Genomic DNA, 16,914 nt, shown 5'->3' with positions numbered 1-16,914 from the left:
GTGTCCAACCAGTTATTTACACTCACTACGATATGGCTGAAGTAGTTGTCTCCCCCATTGTTGATTTCATCCTTCCTCTGATCGGCACGGACTCTCGTCTACCGAATGATCTGAACAAAGACTTGAAGAAACTCTCCAACACTTTTTCTATAATTCGACTTGTCCTCGATGACGCCGAGAAGAAACAAATCAAACACAAGTCGATTAGGGGTTGGCTAAGAATGCTCAAGGATGCTGCTTATGAAGCCGAAGACATTATGGATGATTGCGCATTGGAATTTCAACGCATTGAGTCAGAGGTTGGGGAGCCGAGTTGCGGTAAGCAAGTAAGTAACTCCCTCTCAACTTGCTTTCATTTCAAAGTTCAAACAACTTTTGTTTCGTCACAAACTGGGAAAAAGAATTAAAGAGCTTATACAAAAATTTGATGAAATTGCTGCTGAGAGACACATTTTTCTTTTGAGTTCTGGAGTTAGAGTTGAAGATTCCGCTCAAGACCGAGAAACTTGCTCTTTTCTAACTGAACCGGTAATCTATGGGAGAGTTGAGGACCGAGAAAGTATCGTCAAGTTACTGCAAGACAATGCGCGGAGTCAGAATTGTCTTTCCATCTGTCCCATACTTGGAATTGGTGGTTTAGGGAAGACTACCCTTGCTCAATTGATCTATAATGATGAGTGGGTTTATGGTTATTTCCACAAAAAAATTTGGATTTGTGTCTCTGATGATTTCAGGCTCAAAAGAGTTACAAAAATGATGATAGAATTTCTCTCTGAACAAGCCTGTGCTCTTGCAGACTTAACTTCTATGCAAAACTACCTCAAGAAATTATTAAAGAACAAAAAGTTTTTGCTGGTATTGGATGATGTATGGGACCATTATCGGGAGAAGTGGAATAAAATAATTCATCTTCTCACATGTGGAGATAAAGGAAGTTCAGTCATTGTAACAACTCGTCTCCCGGCAGTGGTAGAATCTATATGCTTCCAAACATTTGTAGTCTCTACCATATGCATCATTAATCCAACACATGAACTCAGTTTTCTACCAAAGCATGATTGTTGGCTTCTATTCAAGCAATATGCGTTTGGTATGGAGAACGATGAGATCACTCCAAACTTGAGAAAAATGGGTGAGGAGATTATAAGCAAGTGTGGAGGCGTACCTCTTGCTGTAAAAGCACTAGGAAGCCTGTTGCACTCCAGAAATGATGAATTTTGGAGATGTGTAAGTGACAGCGAACTTTGGACTCTTCAAGAACGTGGAAAGAATACCATCTTACCTGCGTTGAGATTGAGTTATAACCATTTGCCTTCAATCTTGAGGCAGTGTTTTGCCTATTGCTCCATATATCCAAAAGATTATACGATGGAGAAAGAAAAATTGAACCATCAATGGATGGCAAATGGTTTTATCCAATTTAGTGGAGGGATAGAGGTAGAAGATATCGGTGGTGAAGTTTTTAACGAGTTACTGAGGTGCTCTTTCTTCCAAGATATGTGTGAAGATGTAACTTTGCAAAAAGTTACGTTTAAGATGCACGATCTCATGCATGATCTTGCATGCTCAGTTATGGTCGATGATTGTTTGTCTGTGAAAATTGGTGAGATAAGAGATGTTGCTCAGAAGGCATGACATGTATCGGTGATATATGATTCGGCACCATCGCAAGCAAGTTTGAACACAATTTTTAAATCCCAATCATTCTGCCGCACAATCCTTTTCCACCACTGTGCAACCACTTCCCTTTTAGAGCTCTTTGTATCAAGGTTTTCACAACTTGAATACTTAAGAGTGCTAGATCTCAGCAATTTATGGACCTTCAGAAGCCTACCACCAATTTTCGGTAGTTTAAAACACTTGAGGTATCTCAACCTCAGTAACATGGATATTGCATCATTACCTATATCCATCTGTAACCTAAGAAACTTGCAGATACTGGTGTTAAGCTACAACTTAAAATTAACAGCTTTACCACCATCAATCAGAAACTTGAAACAGTTGAGGTGCCTTGATCTTTATCAAAGTGGAATCTTGGATTTGCCTGAATGTAACAAATTTACAGACCCTGAACCTAATGAAATGTCGCAATCTTGAAATGTTGCCAAAGAACTTGAGCAACATGAGGAAGCTCAGAAAACTAGTGATTGGCAGTGAAATTTATAGCATTGAGGGTCCAAAGTTAACTCGCATGCCATTGGGAATTGGTGAATTGACTTGCCTCAAGAATTTAAGTACGTTTGTGGTGAGTCGGCTTAGTGACTATGCTGGTATCCAGGAGCTGGAAAAGCTAGAGCATCTTGAAGGAGAATTAACCATAAATGGGCTTCAGAATGTGCTTGATCCGAAGGATGCTTACAAAGCCAACTTAAGGAGTAAGGAGAAGCTTTTAACTCTAACCCTACGGTGGCCAGTTGGTGTGTCGGACGTTGAAATTGAATGCAACAACAGCAAAGAGGTGCTAGAAGCAATCCAGCCCCACCCGAACGTCAAACGGTTGCTTATTTTATGACATGCCTAACGTGGAAGGATGGTCTTCAAAATGTCTCCTACTCCCTTCTTGCCTAAAAAATTTGGGGCTTTATAATTGCCCCAAATTGAAATTACCGACGCTGCTGCCGTCTTCTATTACATATTTATCTCTTGGAAAAGGCAACCGCTGGAGTCGGTTGAAAAACTCCCCAATCTTTCTTTCCTTTGTATTAAGGGATTTGATGAAGTGGAAACTCTTCCAGAAGCACCTCTACGAAACCTTACACGTCTACAACAGTTGTTCATCGACAATTGCGACAAACTGAAAAGGCTTCCTACGGTGGAGGTTTTGGAGGTTTGGAATCTCTGACGGAGGGATTACGAAACCTGACTTCTCTAAAGGCATTGGAGGTCTAAAATCTCTATCTGAATCATCGCTGCAACATCTAACAGCCCTCCAGAAGTTGCGAATTTGGGATTGTCCAGAATTGGAAATCATGTCGGTTGATTTTCAGCACCTCATTTCCCTTGAAGATTTAAAGTTGCAGTGGTTTCCTCAGTTGACGTCTTTACCAGAGGAAATACAACATGCCCGTAGACTTCAAACTCTTGAAATTCGTGTTTGCAAGAATTTGAGAAAGTTACCAGTACTAACTTCGCTTCGTATCATCAATTGTCATCCAGAGCTACATAGAAGATGCTGCGAGGACTGGAACCGGATTCCCAACCTTCGGGTCGAGAATTTTGTTGAATTGTGAAACCATCAACGCTAATGTTTAGGGTAAGTTACTTATCTCATTCTTTACATAATTTTCTAAACTTTCATTAACTGCAATATTGTACATTTTGTCACCAAAGTTACTTATATGTTAGGAATCAATCTTAGGTGCATGTTCTAACTTCTAACAATAACAGTTAATTTTCAACATATTCATATGTGTTTTATCTTTTTTGTTGGTTAATATTGATAGTTTCATATTGTTTAATCAAATAAATGTTTCCTGACTAAGATTTCACATATTTGTTTTGGGCATTTTTATTCTGTATCTGATGCTTTAGTCCTATGGTTTTTCTCCCCCTCCCCTACTGTGTTTTTTTCCTTCTCCCAAGTTATGTTCTTAGTTACATTTACACGGGTGCTTGTACTCTGTGACCGTGTGTGAGTGTCGATGTTACATAGGTTCTGATATTTGGTTGTACGTGTTTTTACTTTTCCTTTTTACACCACACTTCATATCTACGTTCGACTGATTCTCTATATGTTCCTATCACATTTGTGAGCATGTTGACATTTCCATCCATCTCACAGATTTGCTCTATTTCATATCAGATAATTTGCCGAAGTTTAAAACCCTTTGGAAGCCTTTTCTATGTAGTGAAAACTTTGTATTGCCAATTTAACGTGTTAAACCTATTATTTGTCCAGAGTTGGTCTAGTGCATGTATAAGGTAAATCTCATTTCAAATTATGTAAGACAACTATGATGGTCTATTGCATGTCAACCCTTTTTTTTTTTTTACTCCTTCTGTGGGTTTATTTGTTTACTCAGTAGCAGTGCCATGAGTAATCAGCTATGCTATCCTGCCCAGTATATCAATATATGTTTTGCAATTGATGTAGCTGATTTCAAGCTAGTGAAAGAAATCAGAACTTTACTGATTGTAAAGCAATGGAATATGCATTTCCTGTTGCACATAGTACATAGAGAATAAGAGAACCATATTAAAGTGTATTTGGTAGTGTCAAACACTCAAATGTGTATGACATGACATCATTTTATTGGTGGCGAGTGCAATATTTGAAATAGTGTTACTAGATTACTGTTGCATACCGTTGACTCAGGTAGACGATAATGTAGTTTTAGATCGATATACTAGTATTTGCATTGATGTATGGAGAAAAGTTTAGAAAGTAAGATGACGCTGAGATGGCATACAAGAGTAGAATGGAAAAGTTACAAATGCTAAAGTGGCAACACCTAAACAAATCATGCTAAAAAACATCACACGTCAAATACTACTAAACATTATGACTATGAAGCTCTCCTAGTCGCACTACTGCTCAGACCCACAGGGCTAGAATAAGATTACATGGGGGATACCTTTCTATGTATTTGTTTTAAACACATAATTGACAGCGAAAGAAATGGTACTCCAACCTTTGTAGAAACGAGTTAAGTAATGCAAACTCTTAGATATCACATTGTTGCAGTTTTCAGTCATGTACTATTCGAAATTAAACTTGGCAAATCTTAGCTAATTAGGGTGAAAGGGGGGGGAGGAAGTCGATAATATTTTCATATCCAATTGGCTCAGGATGCAACCTCATCCTTTGACATTTTTAAGTGGCATTATATATATGACTGTTATATGTACGTGGACGTGATTAATGTTAAGCGAGAGGGGGCATCTTATTACTGACATAGTCATCGTCATCTACATATGTATGCTCACGTTCACTACTTTACTGATAACAATCATAAACACATTACATATGAAGCTAATGGGAATTTGCATCAGTAGATTGATACTTGGTAGAAAATGAAAAGTGAAGGATAGTGATGGAATCTTAGAGTTTTTGGTACAAGTTCGTCCTTGTTTTCATCATTATTGTTGTCTGCTAGTTTCTAATTTTATTGATGCATCAGCAAATACAGTAACATTTACAACTTCCCGTGGATTTGAACAATCATATATACTGAGATGTATAATCACAGGAAAAAACATTTTTCAAGGTTTTTCTAGTATCAAATTATCTTTATTGCTGTTATTACAGTGTTATTATTTTACTATTTTTTAACTTTGTCCTTTTTTAAGTTTTATGGCTACAAGTGAAATTAGCTTTTCTGTATAACTGAGTAAAGAATAAAAAAGTCATGATTGTCACGAATTGCCAAATGCTTGAGTTTTTGTCTCCTTAATAAGATTGCTTATATATCAGGTCTTGAATGATTGTCATGGTTTTTGTGAAATAGGTAGAAATTACAGATATCTCAAGGAAGAGTATCTCGATGAAGACCGCAATTCATAGTTCTTTGCTTGAGAGCCTCTGGCTAGTGTTTCTGTACCTCATTCAGATGAAACCGAAGATTTAAGTCCAAGGTATTCACTCATCGAGCTGGACATTTGCATCCCCTGAACAGTCAGTTTGTGCCACAGGTTCTTTGCAACGTCAGGCTTTCCATGCCTGGCGTGTTGAGACAGAGGAATGTGTGACGTAACTTTGGCAGGCCAATATTCCGATAAAGTTAGTTAAGGTCAGTTTGTCTTCTCCATTTCCTTTCTATAACCAACACTCTAGTCTCGTCTCATCTAACTGAGTGACTTTTGTTATTAATGTAGTTTGTATAGTTTGAAATGCCACTGCTCAAGGGCTTCTGGCAAGTGTTCCTCTACCCTGATCGAATTATGGAGTCAAACATTAAGTCCAAGGTGGCAATTCATGTGGTAAAAAGCTGCAACACCAAGGAGTATTCATGTTCAGTCCCATCCCATAGAATTCCTTTGACCTCATCCAACGCGCAATCCGACTTCATCCAAGAGCCAGTGCTGTCAGTCTGACCTCTTCTAAGGTGGATGTTGATACCTGAAGATTTACCATATTCATTTGAGGCGTTGGAAGAATATCAAAGATCTAGACCATCCGAAAAGCACTTTCTGTTGTGCGAGATGTGGTGAAACTATATTTCCTTATTTACATTTTTTGATTTGTAAACTTTTTACTAGAAAGGATTGTGCATTGTAACTTTGTAAGCTTTAGCATATTTAGGGTATAATTGTTGAGACATTGAACTAAGTTTTTTTGTATCCTCTATTAAGATATATATATGGTGTTCAAGTTTTCTGATAGCCATCATATTACCGTAGTTCAGCTTAATAGCCTATGTAGAGGATCTTAAGTAAACACATCCATATTTTGTGAACAATCTCAGGGATGTCAGTTACCACTTGATCCCTTTGCGAAATGTTTGAAGGATCCCCGGATTCAAAACCAAATTTCTTAGTACATGGCCAAAGTAGAGAATTAGAGACCAGGCGACCTGCACCAATATGGCTAGTTCAGTATATTGAAGTTTCCATGGTTCATCATCAGATAGAGGGCTTTGACTTCGGAAGAAGTAGTTCTAATGTAACCATCGAAAGCCACCTCCCCTAACAATCAGAATAAAAACGTCTCTCAACTCATTGTATATATTCCAAGAACTCAAGAGGTAGCACAAAAATACTTTATCCTACAGCAATAAACAATAAGAATGAATCTCATTTGCTATGTGAAGAAATGAACTAAATATTTCACCATGTTTTGGTGACTTATATGCCGTGCAGTATGCGTCTTTTCCTGTACCTTTCATTTGCTCTTCACTAAAATTTGCATTCTGATTCAATAATCTTCGAAGGGAAAGAACTAGACTATACCGGTCCACCACCCTATACCAAGCACGGAGCATTGAGCCATTGACCTTTCCAATAATCTTAAGGGAGACATACCTCAAGAGAACCAACCAAGCTTGTGACGTACTCACGTAGTCAATGAACAACATCGTTCAATCACTTGTAATATTTGTATATCGTTTGTTGAAAATCTTTTTGTTTCAGGTTTACAAGTTATTGAAAAATATATAATTAACATCTGGTAAAATTTTCAATGCCCTTTTACGATGGTGCCACCAAAATTTTCCATCTAAACGAGTTACTTTTGTATAAGGAAGAGGGAATGGTGATGATTATGTTTGAGTAATGCGTGCAATTTAATATTATATTATTTTTCCCCAGGGTTAAATCTGCGAACAAGTACATTGTTGCCCAAAAGAAAGAAATACGTAAATCCTCCATGGAGATCCATAATATATTACAGACGGCAAACTTAGAATACACAAAGGCTAACATTGAGCCGATAATCAGGAGAAGTGCTTATATTACTTGCTAATCACACAAGAACCTACAAATAACACACAACAAAAACTTATTTAGGCCTCCGCATAGCTCTCTTTGTTCCAACCTCCTAACTATAACTGCAAAAAATTCACTGAGCCTTGAGTTTTACCAGGTAAGACAGCCAGTAATCTAAGTTCAAGTGGAGTCTCCAAAACCTACGCTCCAGCCAAAGAAAAAACATGGCAAAATGGGAAGGTTGTGCCACAATAAACATGGTAAAACTTTATGAACTTCAAAATTATATATAACAGAAGTCATGAGTGAATTGATCACTGTTAAATGTTAACAAATAACAACTTACCCCCCACCACATACACACACACAATCGCCCAAAAAGAAAAAAAGCAATTACCCATAACGGAAATGTAGCTAATTACTTAAAAATTGCACCTTTTTCTAATTTCAAGGGACAGACAGTTGGAGAAAAATAGTGAAATCATGAGCAAGAAACTATAAAGGGTGCCCATACCTGACCATGCACGTATAAATATGTCGAGTGAAGGTATGATGAAATTAAAAAGTGTACCTTACACATTGACTAACTCTGCTGCCAAGGAGCGCAGCCCTTGTAAACATTTGTGAGGTTCAGCAGTTTCGGAGACATCCCTCCTGATATTTAACAATGTAGATACCATACTCTCTTTGTATTTTGAGACTGAATCAACTAGCATGAGCAATTCATGAGCACACTTCTGGATTTCTTCATCATTTTTCTTAATCAAATCCTGTAACTTCGTGCTAGAATTGAAGTCTGCCCAAATATTTATGGGAATATCAGTAAGTACATCCTATTTCCCATATATGTTATAATCGAAACAGAAATAATGTGAAATGAAATATACCTTCAGAAACTCATCTGCTTCTCGTTCCCTCTTATCCAATTTATGCATCTCCTGTTCAATATCTTCAGTAATTCTTTTTGCTTCCGCAGAACACATGGATGCGTACTCCTGTATTTCCTTCTCCACTACACTTAGTTGAGATTCAACCTGAAAGGGTGAGTAACCATTGGCAGAAGAATGGTATTCTCATAAGGGATTTTTTAATATGATACCTATCATTTATATATGTTAGACTGCATAAAAAAAAAAGCTAAATAGAGGGGTGGGGTCAGAAACTACTAAAAATTTGATTAGAACTTAAATTCAAATTCTAGAATACCTAGCCAAATTTGGCAGTTCGAGATTAGGTGACCTAACCAGCTTAAGATAAAAAATGTTTTCTTTTTGATAATTCGAGCTTTATTCTTAAACCCCTACAGCCATATGCCTCAACATTATTCAGCATCATACCAGTTATATAATTGATGCAAAACTTATAACAATAAGCACATGACATGCTTTAAAAAGCTCTTTTATACTTACCGCATCAATTCGAGATTGAATTTCTGTGAGATGGCTTCTTTTCTCCTTGACTTTACTATCCTTATCCTGTGATTGTTGCTGAAGGGAAATGAATTCCTCCAACTTTGCCATCGAGCTTTTCTTCAAGTCATCCACAAAAGCAATTAGTGTAGATGACTTGTAGTCTACTCCCAATATATCAGCAGGTTTTGATCCTTTGCTATTCAGCTTATACTGCAACTCATCTCCAATTTTTAACCTGAAAAGAAATCAAAGAAATCCGTCATGAGGGATCACGGTTAGCACAAACAACAATCTGGTGATAAGTCAATGGAACATGAACAGAACGATATTAATCTTAAAGAAAACAAAATATCTTAACCAAGGTCTTAAAACAACTGCTGTGAAGGTGAAACGACCGGGTCACCATTGTGAAGTTCATCAGAGTACCACTGAATAGAAGAGAGAAACATAAAAGAAAATATAACTTTGAAATTGTTGCCCTTATATAAAGTGATGAAAGTGATCACATTTTTCCCATTCAAAAGAGCCTTAAACAATAGTTGATCACAAGTGTAGAGGCCACTTTCTGTGAGGACTATCAAGGTCACGCAAGGGCTGTATTCATTACAAGTTTATGACCACTTTCTAACCTTGGTTACAACTAATAAAAGGACCTTTCAGGTGCCTATCTTGCATGTCACACTAGTGACTTTCGAGAACAACCTCACGCACGTGTAGGAGGATGCACAACCATTGAGCCAATGGCTCATGTCCTGCAATTTCTCTGGAGGTTTTTTATATTTCGGAAAATTCATTGTTCAAGGTTTTTTTTTTATCCCTGAAAGTATGAAAACTGTGTATCACAGTCATGTAGAGATTAGAACAATATAATAGACTCAAAATTGGACAACAACAAAGGGTGCCTAAGATGATGAAACTATACTGCAAATTTAAGAAAGTAACCTAATAAAGGAAGATGAAAATAACCTCCTAATTGCCTGGTTGCATTCAACAGAGAGGTTTTCAAGGTCCTTGTACATTTTCCCAAGAGATGCATCGACATCCCAAGACTGTTCTTCCCACTCATTTCTTGCCGCTTCAGCCTCTGAAATCTCTCTTTCCAATGCCTGGATCTCCCTTCTAATCCTCTCCACATCCCTTGAGTTAATCAAGTTTACAACTATTTATTACTAGCCAATCAAGTTGGGTAATAGGGAACCGAATAGTTTCAGTAATGTCTTTTGCAGAAGGAGGAGGTGGTTTGTTAAAAAAAGGTTTGGAATATAACGAAAGATAATTTCTTATAGTACGAATGGCAGAAGACCGGTAAGACCGGTCGGTAATTGAACGTTTGACATATGGCCAAGTGAAGATGACGGACGATTGGTAGCGTAACTGGCATCGGAATCTCGGTTACTAGCAATGATATATTAATTGTTTATTTGGATACTTAACTAGAAAGTCCAACGATGGTTGCTAGCTTTGTTACATATTCTGTTAATTTTTGGTCGTATTCCGTGGTAGATAAACCCGTCGAAAACGTAGGAACTATAATATGATCCTCAACTCTAACTTCAAGCTTCTTCCACCTAGGCGCACCTTTTTCATCGATATCGATGATTGAAGAAAAAAGTCTATTGAGAGGTAAAAGTGCGTTGCTAATTATGTCAGCTGTTTCAAACTCCGTTAATACTGTCTCAAGCTCAAAAACGCACAGGACGCTTAGTGATAATACGGAATTGCTGAGAAATTGTTATGTTGAACTCATAGGTAATAAACTTTCTTCTTCTTCTTCTACCTGTAGTTTTTGTTTTTGTTTCGGCTGGTTGAAGGCCATTGACACTTCTTCCATCTCTTGCTCTTGATTCAATCAACTGTATAAAATTATCTCACCACTTATATTATATATTCTGGCAAGAAACTTGCAATTTTCTGTTGAGCGTGACTTCATTTTTGCATGTCATAGCATTTAGAGCTTTTGCTTAGCATAATTTAGGCCGATTAATTACTGACTTCATTTTAGCATGTCATATTATTTGGAGTGTTTGCTTAGCATAATTTAGGCGATTAGGAGTCCCTCACACCCTGGCCCTGTAGAAGTTCATAAATGTGGGATAATATGTACATATAAAATGCCAGATCAACTTATTAGTGTCAATTGTTTTGACATGGAACACTGCTGACAGAAGACCTTCGAAATCAATGTTCACAACTGATTTGCTGAACTCAATACTTAACGCCCCAAAACTATCCAAACGTTGTCTTGCAGCACCTATATATTATCCACAACAACTGATGGGGCTGAGCTTTATACTTGCACCCCATAACTATCTAGACATTATCTTGCAGCACCTATATCATCCGAGAGGCTTATTTTGCAGTGAAATCTTAACACGAGCTAGCACAAACATGAACAGAGCTTTATCAACATATACGTCAACAATCAATAGTTCAAGTAATTTTGCATGATACCAGATCAAAAACAAGGGCATATGGAACATTTTTTGAGAATACAAATTATAACACATAACCCCGAGCATTTAGAATATAAATCTGCTCATTTTCTCAGTGAGTCATTGGTCATTTACATGTGCACATTGTCACCAAGTACGGTACGGATTTAAAAACGGTGTACTTGAAAAATACTTAATTCGTGTTTTAAACGGAATGTCTCGGCAAAAAAACGGAAAAAAAAGCGTAAAAAGACGTAGGGCATAAAAAACAGGTTTAAAACAATAAAACGGGTTTAAAACGTAAAAAAAACGGTAATAAACGATAAAAAAAAATACTATAGATAAGGAGATTGATTTTATATAGGAGTGGAAAAAAGAATGAGCAAAATTAATAATAAGGAGTTGATCATTTTTGTAAACTTTTTCTTTTAGCCCTTTTCTACTATTTGATTTTGATTTTTCCTCTACATATGATTTTGATTTTTCCTCTACATATATTTTTTGAAATCCTTGTAAATCCTGCATCAATTTTGCTCTGAAATGACAATAATGCCATCATTACATACATATTCGAAAGTTGGATATGGAAATGTAATATAAACGAATCCGTTTATGCATTTTTTTCATGAGATAATTAATAGTTGCCGAGAGCAAAGACGTTAATATTTTCTTGTTGATTGATTTGTAATGACAACGAGGAATATGCTCGATCTGGATTTGTATAATTTGCAAATCTGTGTTTAACAAGCGAAAAAATAAAATAAAATAGGCCTGCCTAAAGCCTGCAGTTTAACATCTAGATTTGGATTATTGGAATCATATTCCTAAAGTTTGAATTGACTTAAAGGGAGATTTTGTCAAAAGTTTAGCTTAGTGGAGCAAGTATACTATTATTAAGATTATAATCTAATTGATCACGGATTTAGTAAGTTCTTATTCTATTGTTGTACAGGATTTAAAGTTATGTGACACAAGAAACAAGTGCTGAAGTGCCTCAACATGGTAATAAGTCTGCAAGGCGGTTCCAAGTTTCCACTGCAAAGTCGCAAGTTCAAAGCATGTTGTGATCAATATCTTCTGCATTATTTCCACAGAGCCACAGACGACACACCTACAAGTAAGTCTTATGCCTCTTTTCCTTACAACATCAGTGGCAGCACATTCTGACACAACTAGTCCCTGCAAATGTTGGGTTAATAACACATTAACACTCCAAAATTTAAAACACAACCTGATTCACCAAAACAAATTCACGGAATAATAACACCCCAAAATCAACATACCACAAAGAATGACAGAGTATAGCCCCAGCAGCACAAACGGTAACCATAGAAAAACAGTTATCATAAAAAAGCAGCACAAAGCCACAAACTGCGATTATAAGAAATAGAAGAAACGGTTTATAAGTTTCCCAACCATAAAACAAGAAAAACTATCTCATACAGTGATACTGACATAGGAAAAGCAAGCAAAACAAACGGAGAGACCAGCCAAATGCAAAACTATCTCATTCAAATACGATTCATTAAACGATGAAATTCTTCATCATCCGCCTCGACATACTCCCATATCTACAAATACATAGAAAAGAATCAAAAGATTGCAAATTTGAAAATGTAGTTCTATAACAACAACAACAACAAACAATTATTGCAATTCATGAGAGAGATAGAGATTAGAGACTGATTGAGCTATTTTGAATACTTGATGAGTCCAGCTGGAACATAATAATTTGAGCCCCTACGTGACACTGCAATCGGTATTTGTCTAATTGTCCCTCGACAGTTTGACAGTACAGAGAGGGGGGTTTAGGTCTCGAAATCTAAAAAGTAAAAAATGGGGATTCAATTACATTTGTATCAACATCAGTATTCTCTGATCTAATTATTTCCAAAGTATTTGTATAGAAATGACAAATTGAAAATAGATAGCAACAAGGTTATGTAAAACAGTAGAAGTGGTTTTTAACAGTTGAATTTGGTACCACATGACACAGGGCTTCTTCTCTTTTGATTGTATGGCTTTCTTTTGGGCTAACATCCTTATTCCTTAGCGCATCCAGACCAAACTAACCTCCCCACACACACGGACACAGTACAAAAGAATAAGGAAACAAAAAAGCCATGTTACTATGTGCTCAGCAACCCAACCTGCCCAATGAAATGCGCCAATATGTCACCGTTGTCATTCAGTTACAAGACCATGTCACACTCTTGAGTCTTGACACATTCAAACTGGTAAAATTTTTATGGATTACAAAGTGCAAATTATGTGTGTGTCCATGTGTAAAATAATTTACAAAAACAATTATAATATAGAAGATAATAGACAAACATGTGTAAATATTATTTGGTCATCAAACAGACATATTAGATCGAGTAGTAGAGTGAAGATTGAGAATCAAATAAACCACCAAGTAGAAATGAATGCTGGTATGATTACTAAAGATCGATCTTTATATGTGGTTGCTAATATTAAAACATGATATACATTTTCGCAGGTTGATCCACTTCACAGGTCGTACGCACCCTTTCAACAATTCAACCCTCAAGGTATTTCAGTGAGCAAGGAGCAAGAGAGAGAGAGCTAACCTTGAGTTGGTGACTTGGTGCTGGTGGTGAATTGGTGAAGGAGCTCTTCGGGTTTTTTTTTTGGGGTAAAGTTCTCGCTTTCTCGGGGTTTTTTTTTTGTTTTTTTTCCGAACAAAAGTGACAAAACCAAAGAGAAGAAAGTTTAAAACGCGGTCTTTTCACAATCTCGCGATATATACGGTTTTTACGTTTAAATCGCGTTTCAAACGTTTTAAACGCGATATTTTGAAAAACACGGGTTCAAAACGTATACAAGACGCCTTGGCAATTTAATGGGTTTTAAACACGTTTTATTCAAAAAAACGCCGTACTTGGTGACAATGCATGTGCAAATCAAGCAGTTAAACATTAGTTATCTTCCAGCAAACTGCTTTGTCACAAGCTCAGACTGGAATTGTCAGGCCCCTCTTTGCCATCCCATCTAGAACATCTGACAAAGTCCGACAATCTGCACGAGTCACGTCAAAATAATAGAATTGGTTATTGTCAACAATTGATCAAATAATCTTAAAAGATGATTAAAGGGCAACAAAGCCATTGCTTTGAAGTGGCATTACACTAAAAAGTATAAACCCATTCCGTCTCCCACGTTTGGGCTTCAACATCTATGTCCAACTTTATAGGAGTGCAATGGTACATGAGAACTTGAGAAGAAATGCTGAATCAACTAATTCATAGTTTAGTTGGTGTAATATATGTGACATGGGCCACATTCCCATGGTCAACCCAAATGTTGTGTCAGACTCACGGCAATTAAAGGTCATTATGTGTACATTGGTACAAGTAGTCACCCCTCAAACTTGAAATTCTATCAAATGTGGCGTTTGAAAACATAAACTAAGTTGCTTTTAGGTAGACATCATAAAAAAACTATTTGAAACTAAGCATTTTTAAAATTTCAAGATCTGAAGTTATGTTTTTGGTATCAGTTACCCCAGTAACTACACATGGTAATAATTAGCACATGCAAATCTATGACATGTAATCCTCTCTAGTCAGAAGCCAATCTTTAAATTGGATTTCATAAGAAAAAGAGGGCAAGATTGCCCATGCCAACATTAAGCGTAACCAACATGTACCTATCTACCCTTTTCAATAAGCTGCCCATCTTTGAACTAGAAAATAGCACTTCAACAACAAAAGAATGTGTGGACAATTGTGTTATCGTAAGCAATGACTAAACCTTTAAAATTAGTCTATCCTTCGACACTTCACCTTCAAGTCTAGAAACATCAACACAACAATTTAAGGGAGAAAACACCAGATCTATTATGAGACCTTTCTTGTTTAATCATTTCAAAAGTGCTAGAATTAGATTCTGACCACTCAGATGAGGTGAATGATGTACTTAAGATAATCTCTTAATACTTTCTTCTTCTTTTTTTTTGATAACCAATTAATCTCTTAACATATTCCAGTAAAAAGAGGCATCGAATAAGAACATCAAACAGTAAAATACTCCTTGCCTATCACTGGTATGTAGAATATGTATGTATTATGTCCTTGAAATCTACGTTAAGTATTGATGTTAAATTAAATCGAGCTTCAAGTCAGGTAAAGAAGTTACCCAAAACAGCCAAGAAGAATTACCTGTTCATCCCATTGTTGGAGCTCCTCAGTGTCATCCTCAAAATATATGAAAGCTTCTACATAAAATAAGAAATTTCAACACTCATTCACACTTCCATAGTAGTCTTACGAATAGCAATACTCGAACAGAACTGGTTCCTATAATTTTTTAGGCAGTCAAAGGACCTCCAAAGTTAGTCCTGCTAGATGGGATTGAAGAGATCGACTCAGCAAGTCTACTTGAAAAGGCAAAAATTATAACATAAATGAGTATTTTGTGTAACTATTCGACGAAGTCCATGGGCATGGAAGCAATTTACCAGAAAACACTCTCCAATACTCGAGTTTTCTAAAATCAATAAATAGTGACAGTGGTGCTTTTGGCTACAGTCATCAACAGTTACCTGATCAATTGAACCCCTCATTCTTGAAGCTATCTTCTCAGCCTGCAATTAAATAAAAAATGAGTTTATCTTAAACAGCAATACTTTTATAGCATCCAAGAAGCACACTTGTCTAGCGATATATACACTAAAGCCAACTATGTGATAGAAAATAAGAACGCAAGCAGCCCCAATAGCTTGCCTTCGTGTGATTCGTTGTGTTTGAGGGCGGGGATATATGAGGGGAGTATCAATGTATTGTGTTCGGGTGGTCTTGTGGTGTACAGACGATATATTGCAGCTGGTCCTTTCAACTTTCCAGTACAAACTCAACGGTTTTTTAACCAACACACGCTTCATTCCATGTTGCAAAGTTAGGGTTCACTTTGAGTGACATCATTCGTTTAACGATGCGCTCATTAAACGACGCTAGTGTAAAGGTGTTGTTTGGTTTTCCCTTACAAACAGTAAATGGGGGACTGGAATATGTTGTTGGATGGACCGAGTTCGACTTGAGAGCGAACTGCCTACGTATCTTACTCTTGGTTTTGTGGGGGAGAGTAGAATCGTCCGGGTAGTTCATAGGGAGGTATTTATAGATATCGAGAGTGTATCCTTGCCCACCACGCGTAAAGGATGTCCCAAACGAGGGTGGAGATCGGGGTAACATGTGAGAACCGGCCCTCATAGTCCGGCTGTAATGATGTGGAGTGTCGGTCAGATATAAGTAGCTTGCGGCCGCGACCCGATGGTCGACGGTAAAGATATGCAAAGTACACCTTTAGTCATGATTGCTTCGGAAAGGGTATCCGTGGTCACTTCCTAAGCGTAAGTTCGCGCGGATAATCTGCGACCGCCCCAGCGTTCTACTAGCTCATGGATGCGACTGATCCATAGGTCGATGTGTCATTTCCACCATGTTAGACACGTCTTTGGATAGAGAATATCACTCCCCACCACGCCCCTCAAGAGGGTTGGAAAACGCTAAGAGAGATCGGTAGCGCATGGGAGTATGCTAGAGGTGGAAATTTCCAACGATCCGTGAGGAGCGCTCGTGTTAACCATGTGAGTTGGTGGGTGCAAACGTTTGACGCGTGTTCAAAGACGTGGCGGATCCGGCGATTCGCAGAGAAGAAAACGTGCCGCCCGTTTTTTCGATGTGAAA

At 37.3% G+C, this 16,914-nt stretch overlaps 4 protein-coding genes across 8 annotated transcripts; 2 read left to right on the top strand and 2 right to left on the bottom strand.

The window, feature by feature from the left end:
* The first annotated feature begins 32 nt into the window (after positions 1 to 32).
* LOC147481070 (putative disease resistance protein RGA3) lies at positions 33 to 6,321 on the top strand. 3 transcript variants are annotated; one of them, XM_086581392.1, is made up of 4 exons: positions 33 to 318; positions 473 to 3,253; positions 5,448 to 5,729; positions 5,815 to 6,321. In XM_086581392.1, exons 1-2 carry the CDS (start codon positions 33 to 35, stop codon positions 1,633 to 1,635), a joined length of 1,449 nt encoding a protein of 482 aa, XP_086437518.1. In that variant the 3' UTR covers positions 1,636 to 3,253; positions 5,448 to 5,729; positions 5,815 to 6,321. The 3 variants fall into 3 exon arrangements, with proteins under 3 accessions (XP_086437518.1, XP_086437520.1, XP_086437519.1); XM_086581394.1 differs by having other exon boundaries at positions 187 to 326; positions 477 to 3,253; XM_086581393.1 differs by having other exon boundaries at positions 208 to 326; positions 465 to 3,253.
* Positions 2,123 to 3,230, top strand: LOC147481071 (putative disease resistance RPP13-like protein 1). Its single transcript, XM_086578825.1, has 3 exons — positions 2,123 to 2,458; positions 2,708 to 2,827; positions 2,988 to 3,230. The coding sequence occupies exons 1-3, from the start codon at positions 2,123 to 2,125 to the stop codon at positions 3,228 to 3,230; spliced, it is 699 nt and encodes a 232-aa protein (XP_086434951.1).
* LOC147481069 (kinetochore protein NDC80 homolog) lies at positions 6,041 to 10,605 on the bottom strand. Its single transcript, XM_086578824.1, has 6 exons — positions 10,533 to 10,605; positions 9,741 to 9,933; positions 8,772 to 9,009; positions 8,248 to 8,396; positions 7,934 to 8,151; positions 6,041 to 6,624 (listed from the first exon to the last, which is right to left on the bottom strand). Exons 1-5 carry the CDS (start codon positions 10,603 to 10,605, stop codon positions 7,935 to 7,937), a joined length of 870 nt encoding a protein of 289 aa, XP_086434950.1. The 3' UTR covers positions 6,041 to 6,624; position 7,934.
* A 1,453-nt stretch (positions 10,606 to 12,058) lies between these two features.
* On the bottom strand, positions 12,059 to 16,158 carry LOC147481068 (uncharacterized). 3 transcript variants are annotated; one of them, XR_015204604.1, is made up of 7 exons: positions 15,952 to 16,144; positions 15,771 to 15,812; positions 15,388 to 15,443; positions 13,798 to 14,245; positions 12,662 to 12,777; positions 12,490 to 12,577; positions 12,059 to 12,385 (listed from the first exon to the last, which is right to left on the bottom strand). XR_015204604.1 is itself a non-coding variant. In XM_086577466.1 (6 exons), exons 1-4 carry the CDS (start codon positions 16,107 to 16,109, stop codon positions 14,173 to 14,175), a joined length of 384 nt encoding a protein of 127 aa, XP_086433592.1. In that variant the 5' UTR covers positions 16,110 to 16,158; the 3' UTR covers positions 12,059 to 12,385; positions 12,490 to 12,777; positions 13,798 to 14,172. The 3 variants fall into 3 exon arrangements, 1 of the variants encoding a protein (XP_086433592.1); XR_015204603.1 differs by lacking the exon at positions 15,952 to 16,144 and having other exon boundaries at positions 15,771 to 15,863; XM_086577466.1 differs by having other exon boundaries at positions 12,490 to 12,777; positions 15,897 to 16,158.
* Between the last annotated feature and the right edge of the window lie 756 nt (positions 16,159 to 16,914).

This window comes from Coptis chinensis, chromosome 8 (assembly GCF_015680905.1).
Source record: "Coptis chinensis isolate HL-2020 chromosome 8, ASM1568090v1, whole genome shotgun sequence".
NCBI classification, from domain to species: Eukaryota; Viridiplantae; Streptophyta; class Magnoliopsida; order Ranunculales; family Ranunculaceae; genus Coptis; species Coptis chinensis.
The sequence above is the reverse complement of the archived record's forward strand: the minus strand, read 5'-3'. Positions and strand labels throughout refer to the sequence as shown.

Excerpts from the sequence above, each read along its gene's own strand:
- LOC147481070 (XM_086581392.1), top strand. The coding sequence starts at position 33 with ATGGCTGAAGTAGTTGTCTCCCCCATTGTTGATTTCATCCTTCCTCTG. Across the intron at positions 319-472 it reads GGTTGGGGAGCCGAGTTGCG|TTAGAGTTGAAGATTCCGCT; the intron begins GTAAGCAAGTAA and ends TGAGTTCTGGAG.
- LOC147481071 (XM_086578825.1), top strand. The coding sequence starts at position 2,123 with ATGAGGAAGCTCAGAAAACTAGTGATTGGCAGTGAAATTTATAGCATT. Across the intron at positions 2,459-2,707 it reads AATGCAACAACAGCAAAGAG|GGATTTGATGAAGTGGAAAC; the intron begins GTGCTAGAAGCA and ends CTTTGTATTAAG. Across the intron at positions 2,828-2,987 it reads CTACGGTGGAGGTTTTGGAG|CACCTCATTTCCCTTGAAGA; the intron begins GTTTGGAATCTC and ends GTTGATTTTCAG.
- LOC147481069 (XM_086578824.1), bottom strand. The coding sequence starts at position 10,605 with ATGGAAGAAGTGTCAATGGCCTTCAACCAGCCGAAACAAAAACAAAAA. Across the intron at positions 9,934-10,532 it reads GGTAGAAGAAGAAGAAGAAA|TTGTAAACTTGATTAACTCA; the intron begins GTTTATTACCTA and ends AGTAATAAATAG. Across the intron at positions 9,010-9,740 it reads TGCAACCAGGCAATTAGGAG|GTTAAAAATTGGAGATGAGT; the intron begins GTTATTTTCATC and ends ATTTCTTTTCAG.
- LOC147481068 (XM_086577466.1), bottom strand. The coding sequence starts at position 16,109 with ATGAAGCGTGTGTTGGTTAAAAAACCGTTGAGTTTGTACTGGAAAGTT. Across the intron at positions 15,813-15,896 it reads ATCACATAGTTGGCTTTAGT|GCTGAGAAGATAGCTTCAAG; the intron begins GTATATATCGCT and ends ATTTAATTGCAG. Across the intron at positions 14,246-15,387 it reads TCCAACAATGGGATGAACAG|ATTGTCGGACTTTGTCAGAT; the intron begins GTAATTCTTCTT and ends TGACTCGTGCAG.